Genomic DNA, 17,093 nt, shown 5'->3' with positions numbered 1-17,093 from the left:
GCATTAACTGCCAAGTTTACGTGGCCTGGCTCCGAGTTCTGAATGTTATATGCGCTCATTTGTGGAGCAGGCCTTGGTACACTGCGTGGCGGAAGGAACGGGCATGAAGTTGCAGGGACACTATCACCAGAGCTCTCATCTACGATCCTCTCATCGCGATGTAACCAGAAAGTATAGTTAGGGAGAAAAGGTTTCATTAAAAGATGATCATATGCATCCTCTCTAGTTTGGAAAAACCGGAACCCACACAAAGGACATGGGCAATGTATCATCCCATTTGATGATGCATTGGCAAATGCGAAGTCAAGAAATTTATTCAGACCATCCCTATATTCTGCACTACCTCGTGGCTTTTTAATCCAGCCCTTATCAATATCGGCTTTAATGAAATAGCATAAACAAATGAATAAACAGTAAATAAGGACATGAATTTAAAAAAAAGTCAAAATGGGCTGTGTCAAAAGAACCAATCACAGTTTATCACAATTATAAAATGGGAGACTAATATATGAGCTAAACTAAACAATTTAGTACAAGCAAAACCATGTAGGGAGCGACAGAATAACTCAGATCGCAAACAGAAACAAGGTTTCTTGCATCCAGGATAACAAATAGCACACAAAAGGTATTGGGGAGGAGGCTTACTCATTGCAAAATTCTATACTTTCTAAAAAAATACTGGTAGAAAGAATTGTTGGTTCCAAGTCCAAAAAATGAAAAGATAAAGAAAAGCTTCCTTAAAAATGAGAAAGAAAGCAGGAATAAATGTTAGAATTAGAAAATAGTTAAAACAAGAAATATAACTAAACAATAAAAATAGAATAGAATAAAATAGAATCTTCAAAACATCTTAAAAAACGAAAAAGAAAACAGGATTAATAGTTAGATTAAGAAAACAATTAAATCAGAAAATGTAACTAAACAATTATAACAGATAGGGAATAGAATCTTGAAATTGTAGATATTTTATTTTAGATATACTTCTAAGAAAATCGTATTATAGTTTCCATATCCTGTCATCTACTGTGTAAGTGCAAATAATTGGTCCAGTAAAAAAGAGCATAAAAAATAGGAACAAAAAAGACAGGGCTGTGACAATATTTTCTTTACTTAGAAAAAAAAAAAGGAAAGACGAAGAAAAAAATTTAAACTTTAAAATCTGTATTCTGAGAAATAACAAACGGACATAGTACATTGAATTATTGGGTTACCCTTATTTGGATTTGAGCAATGGAATGAAGATGCTTTAACAATAATAATTAAAGTAATAACGATGAAGCATATAATTGAGTTCGGTGAAAATTTTGGCTTCATTTGCAATGAAGCAAGAAATTGTATTAACCAAAAAAGAAAAAGAAAGAGAAAACTTTCGTCATGCAAAGAAATTCAAATATATTAAGTAAATGTTGAATTAAATTAAATACGCAAAGTATATTATATACCCATTATTATTCATATTTGTAAAACATTAACTTTCCCCTCTTCTGTACAACAATTTCTCTACCAATAATAAATACATAATCCAGCCAAGCTAGCTAACTGCACGAATTAATTAAGTACTATTTTCTAATTTCACATAGTGGATAAGACAAATGTAACTTCTATATTCTGTACCATTATGTTGTACATAACAGTTACCAATCGGACAAATAAACAAATAGGATAAAGGGTCACGTGTCTATATGTTTGTTAGAACTTAGAAACTCCTCTTTATCTTAACATTTCATTCATCAATTAGATAATAACATGCATGAATGCTGCTAAACATGAAATAGGACTCGGTTCACACTATACAAAAAGTGTAATCAATGAGCTTTCACAAAATCACTGAATCAGACACAATAAACCAAATACTCTGATAATGCAGCCATCTCAGGAACTAAGCAGCAAGGAGAAATTAAAATTATACAATGACATATACCGGCTTCAAAGAGATTCAACTAAGCAAGCAGATTTAAAATTGTTCCATCAAAGGCATTTGGATGGATCAAAGTTATCAGATCAAAATTTTGCTGAAATAAAATGTTAACCTTTTCTAGCAAAAATGGTTAAAAAAATACCAAGATGTAAAGCACAATTAACGGACCAACAACACATCATATGAAAAATAAAAATACCAACGTTCAATGGTCACTTGGAAGAGTCAATAACAAAGTCCTAGTTCTTGTAAAAAATGGCTTGATTAGATATGTATTTTCTATATACCCTTCATTCTTTATCCTTAAAGCATTATTAGAATTTCAATCTTTTTAACTCCCACCCTTCCCATTTAACGTCCCTATCAAGTAATGTATATTTTTATAAACTTGTGCTGATAACGAATCTAAAATCCAGGTCATTAACCCAATAATCCCCAATATACTATATTATCAATTATCCGACAATACCAAAAATCACCAAAATATTGATTATAACAGTTTGATACAGCTGATAGTAGGGCCAAGTTGTAGTCTTGAGCAGTTGCCAATGTTGTATATTGCTTATAACACTTTAATAGTATTATAGTTTATATCAGTCTCAATTCCTTCTTATTATTTACCTTTTCCTTACTACAGAATGATCAATTCTACTACTCACAAAGGCTAAATAGGAATAGTACAATAATAATAAATCAAGATCATCATATTCATAACAAATAAGAAAGTTGAAAAAATAATAACCTTGTTTGGAGTGTGCTCTAGAAGCTTCTCTGCTGCAAATAATTTTGCAATTATTATCAACAGCGAAAACAAAAGCACCATTTGGCAATTTTCGTGCATAATACTTAGCAATCGACACCAAATGAAGTCGCTTCCTGCACCAAAACCGGCTTTGTTGAAGAGCCTCTAAACACTGTCAGTTTTAGATAAATCTGCATTAAAACAACGTGATTTCAGTTCTCAAAACTCTCTATAGAGTGCTGTATAATGGCCTCAAATTTCAAAGCTTAGAAGCAGAATATAGATGCTAGTAGCACATAAAGAGTATAGTGGAGATCAGCATTTTTCCTTTATAATGTCCAAAATCCAAATGCATGTATCTTTCAATCCATAGTGTGCATTATCCGCACCTTTTAGTCCTATTAATCTGGTCTAGTTTAATTACATTATCTTACTTACGTATAAAACAAGTAACACTCTCAACACAAGTTTTCTTTAGTTGGAAGAAATGAATTGAAACCTTGGTTAGGTGATCATCTCAAGAGATTTTAGCCTAGTGAATTATGGTATTGTTAGGGGCAGCCGGGAATGTTTAAGGTTTGTTTAATGTTCATGACTCATCTGAGAAGAAAAATTAATTTAAAGGTTAACTGGTAAACTTAAAAGTAGAGATCACGTGTAGAAGAGACCGAGAAAGAGTAAATGATGACAACCATTTGGCCTCTATTTATTAGGATTCATCCAAAAAATTGTAACTAGATTAGTCTAAGAGTCTTTACTTTAAAAGGAACATGCATGCGGAGGGGGTTCAGTATGGGTTTAGAGGATAATGAAATTTTCTTTTAACTCGTTCTAAAGCTTGCTTAATTCATTTCAACTCACATGATTGCCCTTCAAAGTCTACTAACTAAGGCCGGTTTAAGAGAGAACGGAAAGATGGATGATCGATCATAAGAAAAATGGGAGAAACAAATAAAAAATGAACAGTCGATTGAGAATCACAGTATCTTTAAAAATTAATTCAATTGAATGAGGACAATATGCTCTTTAGATCAATCGAACTAGTCAACCCTGTTTCTCAACTCCACACTCATCACACTATGCAAAAATTACTCGAGCTATTTACAGAATAAGAGAGTGACTCAAGGGGAGAGATAGACGAGATTAATTCTCTACAATCTAGTCTCATTACTTAAGAGAAACAAAATAACAGAGCAATTCATTCTTGCTAATGAAACACATATGTATGTATACTCTAATCAGCATTGTCTCTTAAAAGATAGAATTACAATCTGCTAATTAATCTAACTCAATTAGCTATCTAGTCAATCAACACTCACGTGTTCAAGTAGTTAAAATTATGACAGAAGCAGAATAATGATTAGCCAGCTGAGCTTGCTCATATGGGACCAAGTCACATGAATCAAATTCCTAACCCTAAACAGTAGTAATTAACCCCAATTAATAGAAGATATGGACAAATTCTTGTTCAAAATTCCGAACCAAGAGTGAAAACACGAAGGAAAGCTCAAAGTGTCAGAACTAACTAGTGACAGGGAGAGGCCGTGATAGCTCAGTGGAGCAGTGACGGCAGTGTCTGCGCGCTTCCAAGGACTCTTTGTGGGGTTCTACAAAATTTGGGGAGGAATCAATTAGATTATATAAGATAAATTAAAAAGAGGTAAAACAGAAATTGAGTTAATAGATCCTTACCTAGCGGCGTTTCACTGAGCAATCGCCGCTGTTGTGGCGGCAACGAAGAGATTCTTCCTCCGCACCCTTGCTTTGCGGTGACATGGTAAAACGTCGCCAATTCTCCGCTGCTATGCGTTCCTGGTGTATTGATACTATAATCAATTCATGTTTGTGTAGGGACTAATTTGTTGCTTATGCATGCTTCACTTCCAATGAATTTTTCCTACCATATCTCCACAATACATCACAAAATAAGTAATTATATAGTATATCACATACCTAATTCAAAATAAAAATAAAAAAATAAAACAATTAAAAGTAGTCAAAACTTATAATAAAATATTAAAATAGTTGACTTACCCCCATAATAAGCATTAACCATAGAAACACAACACTAACAATAAATTCTACACAATTCATCACAATATATATTATTTAATAGCAATTCCAACAACCCTAACTCTAAATGTAATCATACATTAGTCTTTAGTTAGGTGTATTTATAGACTTGGTTGTTCAGTTGGCTTCCTCACTCCTAACTTGAATCGCGTACTCTTCCTCACACCAAATACCTTTGTCTTTGATAAAGCTTGAAACGATGCTCTAGGAGATTGCTAAGAATCTTCAGCTATGACAGGTAAGAGAAGCTGAGAGGTTGGAGCCTGAGAATCTGAAGTAGCAACTATGGGAGGTGGTTTAGTAGAGGTAGCAATAGGTGTGGAGGTAGCGGTTGTGAAGATGTAGCATTAAGTATGGTGGGGAATGGTTGTGAAGATGCAGCAACATTCCTTCCTCTGCACCTTCTTCTGTCTCTGCCTATTCTTACTTGTCTTCTTCTTTTAGATCTACAAATATTTACACCCGATCTAGTGTCAGTAGCAGCTGCAGTGTCAGCAGCAGCTCCATCGTCAGCGACAGCAGCAGCTCCATTTAGGCCAGCCACATCATCTCTGTTAGCTACAGGAACAGCATCAACAGGCTCTGAAACCAGGTATAACACAACCAATTTGCTACATAAACCAGTGATTATTTAGCAGAAATTAAAGCAAGTTAAAGCAGTAAAATAGCAGCATGTATTCTCAGAAAATGAATCACATTCACTAGCTTAAATGCCATCTATGACAACCTATTCCAATCAACACATGAAACACAAAATATTTCAACCAAAAAAAAATTAAAATAGCAGCATATATGTCCCCAAAACATATCACATTCACTAGCTTAAATGCCATTTATGACAACCTATTCCAATCAACACATGAAACACAAAATATTTCAACCAAAAAAATAGTAAAACAGCAGCATATATGTCCCCAAAACATATCACATTCACTAGCTTAAATGCCATCTATGACAACTTATTCCAATCAACACATGAAACTCAAAATATTTCAACTAAAAAACAGTAAAAAAAGCAACATATTTATCCCCAAAATATATCACATTCACTAGCATGAATGCCATCTATGACAACCTATTCTACTAAACACATCAAACACAACATTTCAACCAAAAAACAATAAAACAACAGCAACATAAAATATTTCAACCAAAAAATAGTAAAACAACAGCATATATGTCCTCAAAATATATCACTTTCACTAGTATGAATGCTATCTATGACAACCTATTCCATTAACACATCAAACACAAAATATTTCAACCAAAAAACAGTAAAACAGAAGCATATATGTCCCCATAATCTGAGTAATTGAAGGCTTATCAACCACAATCTGAATAATAGATTTGGAATTTGTCCTCGTAATCTCTGCACAGTAATCTCTCAGCTTGCCATATTGCAGAATAGCCTACCATGTATTTCTTCCCTCGCTTTTCTCCTCATCGAATAAGCCTTTGTAACTGAAATATTAGCCATGTATTTATTCTGAATGGTCTGAATTACTATTGCAATCTTTATCTCCCCTCCATTACTAATGTTGGTAACAATTTCTGTGACACCCAACTACTTGATGTAAGTCTACCGCTATAATTTCATCCACAAGTGTGCTTTTCATTCAGGGTCTTCAGTCGAAAGCAATCGGAACCACTAACCTCGGATGCAAATGCCATGCACCTACACTTCCCTTTCTTCCCTCTGCAACTCCCTCTACATCTAACCTTATCATTCTTGATATACCTAACATCCCTTCCATTCAACAAAGCATGCTCTCTAATAGCATCCTTAAACTGAGCGAGTGACTTGAACTCCAACCCCACCTTAAACTCATAGTCCCTGTTCATCTCAGCCTCATCATATTTAGGATATCTTCTCTTAATCATATCATCCGAATCTCCCTCATGGATATCAATATCTTCAATTTCATAACCGTCAGAAATTTCTCTAACTTCAATACCACTAGCTTGACCATTGTTATCTTGATTTAACGGGCCATGGAACCCCCCAAAAGTATTTGAATCTTCTCCATCATTTTCATCTTCAACATCAAAACCAAAATGATCTTCGTGATCTCCATCATCAGCACTATCGTCAAATTTATTCTCCTCACTAGATGGCTCTGATTCACCTTCAACTTCTACTTTTATTAAACTACTGTCACTGTACTCAGTTTCAGTTGGCACATAATCCATATTATTCAAAGATATCTCAACACCATTACCTTCCTTGTAGCCATCAACAACATACACTGAGCAATCCTCAATAGTCTGTGACACTAATAATTTACCCATTCTCATGGCATCTCCATCACTCATCAACTTTCTAAGACTTGAGTTCAATTGACAGCCTGGTTCACAGTACTATATCTTAGCATACCCTTTGTACCCTAAATTCTTCAACTCACGAACTATTTCTTGCAAACTCCATTTATCAATCTCAAAATGTCTTCCAACACCCTTCTCCCCAAATATTCTAGCCCATACCCTATATCATGAAACTTGTCACCATGATGTATATCTATAGTGAAATCCAAATCCCCCATCATTACAAAATAAAAGGAAAACAGAACCCTAATAAACCAGCATCATCACAGCAATAACAATCAACAATAAACAAAATTCATAATAAAAAAATAATTCATATGTCAATTCATTAATTAACAAAAAAATTCAGAAATCAATTCAAGAAATAAGTATTCAAAGAGTGCTATATTTTTTTGTAATCACCTCATACACTATTATGTCAAAAAAATTATCATATGCTTAAACATGTTTCATCAACTTTGAAAAACAAAAAAAAAAGTTTTAACTCATCACCTGTTTGGCAGATCGACTTCAGGCAGCAAGGCACGGCGCGACGAGGCATGGCAAAGGAAGGCAACGAAAGCCACAGACGAACAGCACAAAATAGAGCAGAGCAGATGGACAGACAGCGCAGGGCAGACCAGAAGCGACGTGCGACCACTAAGCAACGGACGCTAATGCCGCCATAGACGATGACGCAGATGGACAAGGACACCAATCAACGGAGAAGAAACGCCACTGAACAGGAACTTTAGAGAACAAGTTAGGGCTGGCTAGGGTTCTCTAACTTTGGAAAAAATACCAAGGGTTGTTTTGGTATTTTAAAAAGAAAAAAAATATAGGGATCTAATTAAAAATTTGGTGAAACTATAGAAACCTGCAAAGTAATTAAACTTAATCAATAAACATTATTAAACTTGAAATTGTGAACAAGTAATATGAGAATTTAAAAATTCTGGTATTTTATATTCTAATCACAATTATTTATATAGTGAAATAAAACTCATTTTAATTCCTAAAATTGGTCAGAAGAATTAATTTAATTTTTTTTTAATATCAAGCTATTCTCTTCGTGATTTCTATTAGTTCTTAATCAAATTTTTTTGCCTCATATTTATTAGTCTAATATTAATGCTGATATGGATGTCACTTGATCCTCCTCACTAAATGGCTTTGATTCACCTTTAATTTCTACTTTTATTAAATCACTACTATTGTACTCAATGTCAGTTGGCACAAAATTTTTATCATTCGTAGATATCTTAACACCATTACCTTCTCTGTAACCATCAACAACATACACTAAGCAATGCTTAACAGTATGCGATACTAATAATCTATCCATTCTCATCGTATCTCCATCACTCATAAACTCTCTAAGACCTGAGTTCAATTGACAACCTGCTTCACAGTACCATATCTTAGCATACCCTTTGTACTCTAACTTCTTCAACTCACTAACTATTCGAGCTCAAAATGCAGGTCTTCCAACACCCTTCTCCCCAAATATTCTAGCCCGTATCCCGTATCATGAAACTTGTCATCATGATGTATGTCTATGGTGAAATCATAATCCCCATCACTACAAAAAAAAAAGGAAAATAGAACCTTAATAAACCAGTATAATCACAGCAACAACAATCAACAATAAACAAAATTTATAATCAACAAAATCAATTCATATACAATTCATCAATTAACAAAACTCATATGTTATATATATATATATATATATATATATATATATATATATATATATATATATATATATATATATATTATAATATATATATATATATATATATATATAATTTAACTCATCACCTGTTTTGGCATATTGACTTCAGACAGCAAGGCGCAGCGCGGCGAGGGAAGGCAACGGAAGTCACAGACGAACAACGCGGAGCAGAGCAAATCAGACAGACGAACAACATAGAGCAGACCAGAAATGACGTACAACCACCAAGTAACGGACGCTAACGCCGCTACGAACGACAACGCAGATGGATGACGACACCAACCAACGGAGGAAAAACGCCACTGAATTGGAACTTCAGAGAACAAGTTAGGGCTGGTTAGAGTTCTCTAACTTTGGGAAAAAAATACCAACAGTTGTTTTGATATTTTGAAAAAATAAAAGTGTGCTCAATTAGCTATTCTAACCCAATCATGAGAATATCGATTTTTTAACATAATATTCTATTATCTCAAACAGTTTTGTCATGGCAGAAACTAAATTGAAAAAAAAAAATTAACGCCTAGAGACCAAGTAAAAAGAAAAAAGTATAGACACCTAATTAAAAATTTAATAAAATTATAGAGATATGTAAAATAATTAAACCTAATCAATAAGCATTATTAAACTTGAAATTGTTAACAAGTAATATGAGAATTCAAAAAGTCTGGTATTTTATATTCTAATCACAATTATTTATATAGTGAAATAAAACTCATTTTAATTCCTAAAATTGGTCAGAAGAATTAATTTAATTTTTTTTTAATATCAAGCAACTCTCTTCACGATATTTTTTGCCTCATATTTATTAGTCTAATATTAATGTTGATATGGATGTTACTTGATATCATAAATTATAATAACTAGTTAATGTGAATATATTTTAATTTTGATTAACATGGTAATCAATTAATTAGTATAATTAATATTTCTCAGTTTTAACTTAATTAATTCACTAATTTTAGACATTATATTTCATAGGTTTAATTATTCTCTTAATCTCTATAGTTTCGCACAATTTTCAATTAGGTTCTTATACTTTTTTTTTTTTTAATTGGGCATCTGCATCAAATTTTTTTAATTAGATCCCTCTTGATAGTAATTGGCTTAATTATATAGAGAGCTAACTAAAAAAGAATTGGTGCAAGGATTCAAATAAAAGAAAAATAAAAAGTGTAGGAATTCAATTTAAAAAAAAAATTGGTGCAAACACTCAATTAAAAGAAAAAAAATATAAAGACCTAATTAAAAATTTTACGAAACTATAAAACCAATAGAGTAATGAAACCTATTTCATAATCAAATTGTATCTACATCCTTCAAGTAGTATATATAAATTACATCAACATTATACTAATAGTTGAGAAAAGAAATTTATTTAATAAATAACAAAAGTCCCATTTCTAAAAATAAATTATTTAATTAGTTTTTTTTAAATTAAAATCTAAATTAGCTCATATATTTAATTTCGAAACAAAATGTATAATCCCTATTTATATAACAGATTCAACGTTATAAATTTCATATTCACATGTTTGGCTGTTTGCTATAAATTATTGCTAGCATTATTGAACAAATTATTAAATCCATAAAATGCGTTGTGATAACTGATAAGAATATTTTTATAATTAAGGTAAGAATATCCTGCTCCAATCAGAATGCTACAGACACGTCGGCAAGAGCAAATCTGAACCGTCAGATGATGAGTTTGTAGATTCCTATGACAGTTTTCTGGAAAGTTCTTGCTTAAAACCGTGGGTTTCCTTTTAGAGTTTAGACTTCAGTTTCCAAAGTCCAAACCCCGCTGGGGTCATTTGCTTCGTTTTCCTTTAACAGGTAAGAGAACTCATCATCTCGCTTGTGATCAAATTTTAGCAAATCTTCTAGCACTTTTAGCTTTTTGTTTGATCAACTTATTTTTTTGTGTGAATTTTTTGCATTGATTTTAGTTTTGTAGCAATGATGTATATTTCCTTAAGGTTATATTAGTAATGATCCTTGTTTTTGTTCTCATGGTTGGTATCTTGGGTTAATTCTTTTTACAATTTGATATGGTTTTGATCGTTTTAGTGCATGCGTGGTTGATGAGTGATTTTGATCATGGTGAAACTACAATATGCTGATGAGAATTTTCAGCATATTGTTCATGGTGTTCTATTTCCCAAGAGTTCCTATTTGTATGCTAATTTGAATTGTTTTGCTGTTCTCTTATGTTGCCATTCTCACTGAAGAAGTTGTGGTTATTTCCGAAAATTGTTGGTTTTAATGACACCTTATTATTATTGCTACAAATTTAGAGGGAAGTTGTGATACCCAAGGAAAACAAGTGGCGTTTGATCTCTGTTCTTTGTATATGAACATTTGTAGTCGAAGAGTTTACTATACTGTTTGAAGTTGGTTTATGGATAGAAATATTTTTCATTCACTTACTAGTTCTTTGAAGATTGTAAAACTGTAGGATATTATACTAGCTTAGTCAGTGTAATCTTCAGGCTAGGCAATTGCCCTAAAGTTTTACATGGAGGTATCATGTTGATGAAACTCTTCCTCTCTGCCTATGCTTTATTGCAAAGATTAACACATAATTGGTCCAAATTCTAGAACTCATGAAAAGGAAGGTTGTGTTAGGCTATCTATTGTCAACATATCTGTAATATTCTCCAAATTTCACATTCAATTGATAGTTTGTGCATGAAAGATTTTCATTGAATATTGATAATTCAATATGTTTATCTGATTGTTGTGTTACAGATATAGATTACAAGACTATAATAACTTAAGCCCCCTTTGGCATTGAAGGAGATGGGGTTTTGGACCTTGTTGGAAGGTTTTCTTCTCTTTGCAAATGCATTGGCAATACTAAATGAAGATAGATTCCTTGCTAGAAGAGGGTGGACATTGGCAGAAATGACAGGCCCTCAGAGAAATTCCCTTAAAGGACAAGTCTTGGGACTCATATATGCATGTCAATTTTTAAGACTCCCCCTTATAGTTTTGAATGTCATAATTATTATAGTGAAGCTCTTCTCTGGATGAGAATTTTGAATATGTATCACTCTGTTCTCTTCCTTATTCATGTTGTGTTTCATGTGTAAATTTGAGCTTTGTGCTTCTCCCCTGATAGTTTAACTATTATATGAAGTTCAATTCTGAGGTCCACTCAGTAGAATTTTCAGCAGTCAACTGGAATTGAAATACACAAAATTGAATTCTGTGCAAAATATGATAACTAGAATAGGAGTAAAGAGAAAAAGATTAAAGACATAACTGCAATATCATAACAAACATTGCCATTGCTGTGTTTAATTGAGTTTATACACCTGAGTCATAAGATACAAGCAACATAATGTAAAAGCAGAACAGAAACCCATGAAATACTGATATCATACATTACTCAACTGGTATCATAACCTCATTAGTCCTAAACATAGGTATTGTCCATGGTGGATTGTACCTAGCTAACAAGAAATCCCCAATCACCTTATACCCATCTCTCTCCAAACACCCCTTCAGCTTCTCAACTTTCTCATTCACAACCCCATCTGATGCAACTCCACTAAACTTCACCACACCATACTTCCTCTCTCCCTCTTCCTTGATCTCAACCTTCTCATCAATAGGCTTTGGTGCATCCTCAGCTTTCTCATATACAGATGGCAAAATAAACTGCATGGTAACCATCTTCTTGGCTTCACCGCCATCGCCGTCGCCACCACTGCCATCTTTGGTTACAACTGGGGCAGTCATAGCAATCTTCTCGCCGGTGGTGTCCTTTGTTATAACTGGCGCAGTCACGGCAATCTTTTCAGGCTTTGTGTTCTGTGGGTTCCCTAAGGCACCAATGTAGTTTGCAAGAACCATGAATCCACCATCTTTGTTACCCTTAAACTGTGGCAATGATGGATCATACGTGACTTGAGCCACCACTGATGGTGCATATTTTCGGATTTCATAGTCTTGTGTAGATTTCACTACTTCATACTTTGGTGTCTCAACAGCAATTTTTCCAAATATTAATCCCATAGCGGAAACAGAACGAAAAAGGGTATGTTGATGATGAGATTGTAATTGCAAGAATAATAACACGGAGAGATGTTGATTTGGGTAAGAATAAGATGTGGCCTTGAATCCTTTATATAGGGACATCATGATGGTGGAAAGTGATTAGTATTGTGTTTTGTTTTGTATTAGAGATTGAAGATTGTTCTGGAATGTGACAAGTTGTGTTATTGTTTCTTTGGGAAGGGGTTAACGAGTTTGGAATTTTGCTTAGGAAAATGCATGGTGGTGAATTTGCCATGATCTTTTGAGTGTGTATGTATGTGGATGCCATGCGTCCACGACTTGCTATGTTTCGGTGCTTTTTCGGCATTTTATACCGGTGAATGGATTCGGTGTACTAAATTACTATTTTGCCTTAACAGATTCAATTTTTAAAAGTGGTAAATGATATTCTCATTCTTTAAAGATGATCTCAATTTGAGATTTTTTATTTAAATATATAAAATAAAAGCATTAATTATCGAAATAAATAAATTTAAAAATATTTATCGATTTGTGTTCTCCAGTTATATTTATGGTTGACTTAATTAGAATTTGCTTACCGACATAAGTAATTTAGAGACAGCTGTAGAGTAGACACATGGTAGTATGTTCCTAAGTAGTAGTAGTACTTTGTTCTTAAGCAGAGTAGAAAAATGTATTATTATCTCTTTATAGGTTAAAAATTTATTTTTCATTCCGCAGAGACCTCGCCTTCTATTGCCCCGACTAGTCAACCATACTCTTCCTCCATCGAACGCTCATCGTCCCGTATCTGGCTGAGGCCGGATTCGACGACACGGTGCCGCTCAGGGACTTCACATTTAACAATTCCCTGATTTCGGCACTCGTGGAGCGATGACATCCGGAGACGCACACGTTTCATCTCCCGTGGAGTGAGATGACTATCACTCTGCAGGACGTGGCGTACCACCTGGGCCTCCGTGCACACAGGAATCCCGTTGGGGGTGCCTGCGTGACTTTGGTAGGTGGTACAACACGGAGACGTGGGCCATGGTGGAGCAGTTGCTTGGTGTCAGGCCTCCGGTGGCGGCACAGCAGGCGGCACAGAGGAATGAGTCGTTCACGCTGAAGCTGGTTTTGTTGCGTGATCGTGTTCGCCAGATGCCCCCGACCAACGATCCTAAGACCCTCCGACAGTATGCTTGATGCTACATTATGTTACTGATTGGAGGGTATCTGTTGACAGATAAGTCCAACAACCTGGTGCACATACGGTGGCTACCGCTTCTCCGGGACTTCGCGGAGTGCAGGGCATTATCATGGGGCTCTGCAGTACTGGCTTGGACTTACCAGTCATTCTGTTTGGTGGCACAGCGGGGTGTCACGGACATCGCCGGTTGCACTCCACTGTTGATGAGTTGGATTTACCAGAGATTTTCTCAGTGGTGTCCACCAGATAGAGGAGTCTACCAGTACCCGTTAGCTGCGAGGTAACCAAATATTACTTTTTCATTTCGCGTTAAACATTGTTGTTAATTTGCATGGTTTGTTACTTAATGAATTGTATATATTTTTGTTACTTTCAGGTTGGTTGGATTGCAGCAGCAGAGTAGGGATCAGCACCAGGCCAGGCTCCTGTACTATAGGGTATCGATCGACCGGTTACGGTTCGATGAGGTTTGTCATGAAAATAAATATTTTGTTATTTCCTTCTACTTGCTGTGTTGTAATACTTGTTATTTTATTACACGTTTTTTTATTCAGTTTGCATGGAGGGTGTACGATCACCCTGCGCTTCAGGCCCTGTGCCCGCTCTGGTTCCTCGACCGGCTCGACCTCAGCGACAGGCTCAGCCTCCCCCATGTGGCACTGGGCACAAGCGCCGCTACCAGGATCCACACCAGAGATAGTAATTATAATATTGTCTGTACTATAGTTGGATTAAGCTTATGTATGTATTTTTGATTATTTAGGAGTATGATATGTACATTTGGATTTTAGTTTGATTGCACATTTGTGGTACTTAGTTTGTGTATATTGTTATTTATATTGCTATTCTTTCTTATGAGTATTTACGTTTATATTATTGTTCCTTTCAAGGAAAAACACCAACATTACATAAAGTGACGGGCTCGTCATTAAACCTTTCATTAGAAGTTACAATGTTTCACGTCCATTGTTACTACAATATTAGATAACACACTACATAAAAAAAGACCAACACATGCCAACTTTGGTAAACATACAACCCTAGTACGACCTACACATCTCCCATGGGCTGATTAGGACATCCCCTTCTAGTATGATCGTATTGCCAACACAGGCCACATCGCTTCTCATGTAGCTCGGTCTCGTCCATGTCATTTTGGAATCTGGTGGACACGGGCCTTTCAGTTGCCTTCCGATGCATTACTGGGTTAGGACACAACCTCGTCCCATGCCACTTCGCCCACATCGACTCGTCTGGAATAGGGGAAAACTCCATCTCGTACACCTTGAAAACAGCTTCCTATTTGTACACAGGATGCACATACGAGACCCACTCAATGCTAGCAGCGGCACACCCATTTAGTGCGTGACGGCACGGATAGTGGAGGCATTGGAATAAGCCGTAATCACACGTGCCCTCCAATAGCCGAACACGGAAGGACCCGCCCCCATCCCTCAAAGGGCTCAAGCTCCTCAACAACAAACACCGATGCCCGCCTGTCGCAGTGAGTGACATGCATTTTTGGTATCCATGCTCTGTTCTTCTCAATGGCGGCCAATAATCTCTGTGAGAATCGGCATCGAGCAGCGAGCTGTGACTGCGCCTATCTGCCCTTTGTCACTTCTGTAATCTCTCGTACGTGATGCGCAAAATGGCAGAAATCGACAAGTATCGGGTGCCCTTCAACACTGCATTAATGCACTCTGACAGATTTGTCGTCATGTGACCAAACCGACGCCCGCTGTCGCAATGTTGTAGCCAAATCTCCTTCCTAAAACGACCAGCCCAATCAACCATTGTAGGCGAGACTCCTCTCAACGCATCCATGTACCACTCATAACCAACCTTGCTTGGACTATAAGCAGCGTTAATGGCGTACCTCTTGCCCTCGGCTGACTTGAACCGAGTCATGCAGTTTGTAGCCATGTCTCTTATGCAGTAAGCATGGTAGGCTCTTGGGGGATGCCAACCACTGTCATTAGAGCTAAGCGCGGCCTTGATAGCCTGAGATCTGTCGGAGATAACCAGCAGGCCGTCTTGTGGGGTGACATGGCATCTCAGATTAGTTAGGAAGAACGACCATAACTCGGTGCTCTCGGACTCCATAATGGCAAAAGTAATAGGCAGGATATTTCTATTCCCATCTTGCGCCACCGCAATAAGCATCACGCCACCATACCTGCCATATAGATGCATACCATCTACAGAGACAAGGGGCTTGCAATGCTTGAAGGCTTCGACACATGACAGGAAAAACCAAAATACCTTGTCGAACATACTGCAGTCACGTACCAGGAGGTGTCCATCGTAGAATGGTTTGACGCGTAGGTCACAAATGGTACTAGGAAAATAGCTCTGTAGTGCCTGAAGCAACTTGGGAACCTTGTTGTACGACTCTTCCCAATCCCCATAGATTTGTGCAATTGCCTTCTGCATGGCCATCCACACCTTTCTATAGGATGATTTGAAGTGATAGCTTGCTTGGACCGCACCTTGCAAAATCATAATGCTTACAGAGGGGTTGGACTGAATCAATGGCAAGATGACCCAACAGATCAGACTTCTGTCTAGCTGACGATGGTCTTGAGACATGGTGGGTGCTAGACAACTATGCACTCCACCCACCCTCCGAACCTCCCTGAACACAACAACACAGGATTGCTTTAGCCATGTCGTATACCTACTTAGTATATTGTATAGAAGTAATGAAAGGCACAGGTAAACTTAAGCTTACCAGTATCCAAGGTTCTGTCGAAGGGCCACACGGAGGCTCCATTGACACCCATTATCAGCTTAACAGTACTACACATGGTACTATAACCGATTTGATTCGATCACTCGGTACTCCGTACTCCTCCGAATACTGTAGTTCTTCACACCCTGAAGCAATGCCTCTCGGCTTCTAAACTTGTGGCCAACCTAAAACTCTACACCGCCGTCTAGGTTGTAATCCTCTTCACCCGTGTCAAGAAAGAGAGTCCTTTCATGCATGGCATCCAAATCCAGACTGTGATAGTGAGACAGAACTGCCGAAAGTGCCGGTATTGGAAGAGGTGGAGGCAGGACGTGCCGGGCTGCAGTCGGAACAGGTGTCTCCGGAACACACTCA

At 36.3% G+C, this 17,093-nt stretch overlaps 3 protein-coding genes across 3 annotated transcripts; 1 reads left to right on the top strand and 2 right to left on the bottom strand.

Annotated features, from left to right (window-relative positions):
* The first annotated feature begins 10,411 nt into the window (after window positions 1–10,411).
* On the top strand, window positions 10,412–11,947 carry LOC130962118 (protein transport protein yos1). The gene is made up of 2 exons (XM_057888212.1): window positions 10,412–10,605; window positions 11,521–11,947. Exon 2 carries the CDS (start codon window positions 11,572–11,574, stop codon window positions 11,803–11,805), a length of 234 nt encoding a protein of 77 aa, XP_057744195.1. The 5' UTR covers window positions 10,412–10,605; window positions 11,521–11,571; the 3' UTR covers window positions 11,806–11,947.
* A 77-nt stretch (window positions 11,948–12,024) lies between these two features.
* On the bottom strand, window positions 12,025–12,975 carry LOC130962117 (heme-binding-like protein At3g10130, chloroplastic). Its single transcript, XM_057888211.1, has one exon. It carries the CDS (start codon window positions 12,916–12,918, stop codon window positions 12,160–12,162), a length of 759 nt encoding a protein of 252 aa, XP_057744194.1. The 5' UTR covers window positions 12,919–12,975; the 3' UTR covers window positions 12,025–12,159.
* A 2,626-nt stretch (window positions 12,976–15,601) lies between these two features.
* Window positions 15,602–16,576, bottom strand: LOC130963245 (uncharacterized). The gene has a single exon (XM_057889378.1). It carries the CDS (start codon window positions 16,574–16,576, stop codon window positions 15,602–15,604), a length of 975 nt encoding a protein of 324 aa, XP_057745361.1.
* Window positions 16,577–17,093: the final 517 nt, after the last annotated feature.

This window comes from Arachis stenosperma, chromosome 2 (genome assembly GCF_014773155.1).
Source record: "Arachis stenosperma cultivar V10309 chromosome 2, arast.V10309.gnm1.PFL2, whole genome shotgun sequence".
Lineage (NCBI taxonomy): Eukaryota > Viridiplantae > Streptophyta > Magnoliopsida > Fabales > Fabaceae > Arachis > Arachis stenosperma.
Note: the sequence above shows the minus strand (reverse complement) of the source record. Positions and strands in the feature narration are given on the sequence as shown.

Bases quoted from the DNA above. Each gene is read 5' to 3' on its own strand.
- LOC130962118 (XM_057888212.1), top strand. From the start codon at position 11,572: ATGGGGTTTTGGACCTTGTTGGAAGGTTTTCTTCTCTTTGCAAATGCA.
- LOC130962117 (XM_057888211.1), bottom strand. From the start codon at position 12,918: ATGATGTCCCTATATAAAGGATTCAAGGCCACATCTTATTCTTACCCA.
- LOC130963245 (XM_057889378.1), bottom strand. From the start codon at position 16,576: ATGTCTCAAGACCATCGTCAGCTAGACAGAAGTCTGATCTGTTGGGTC.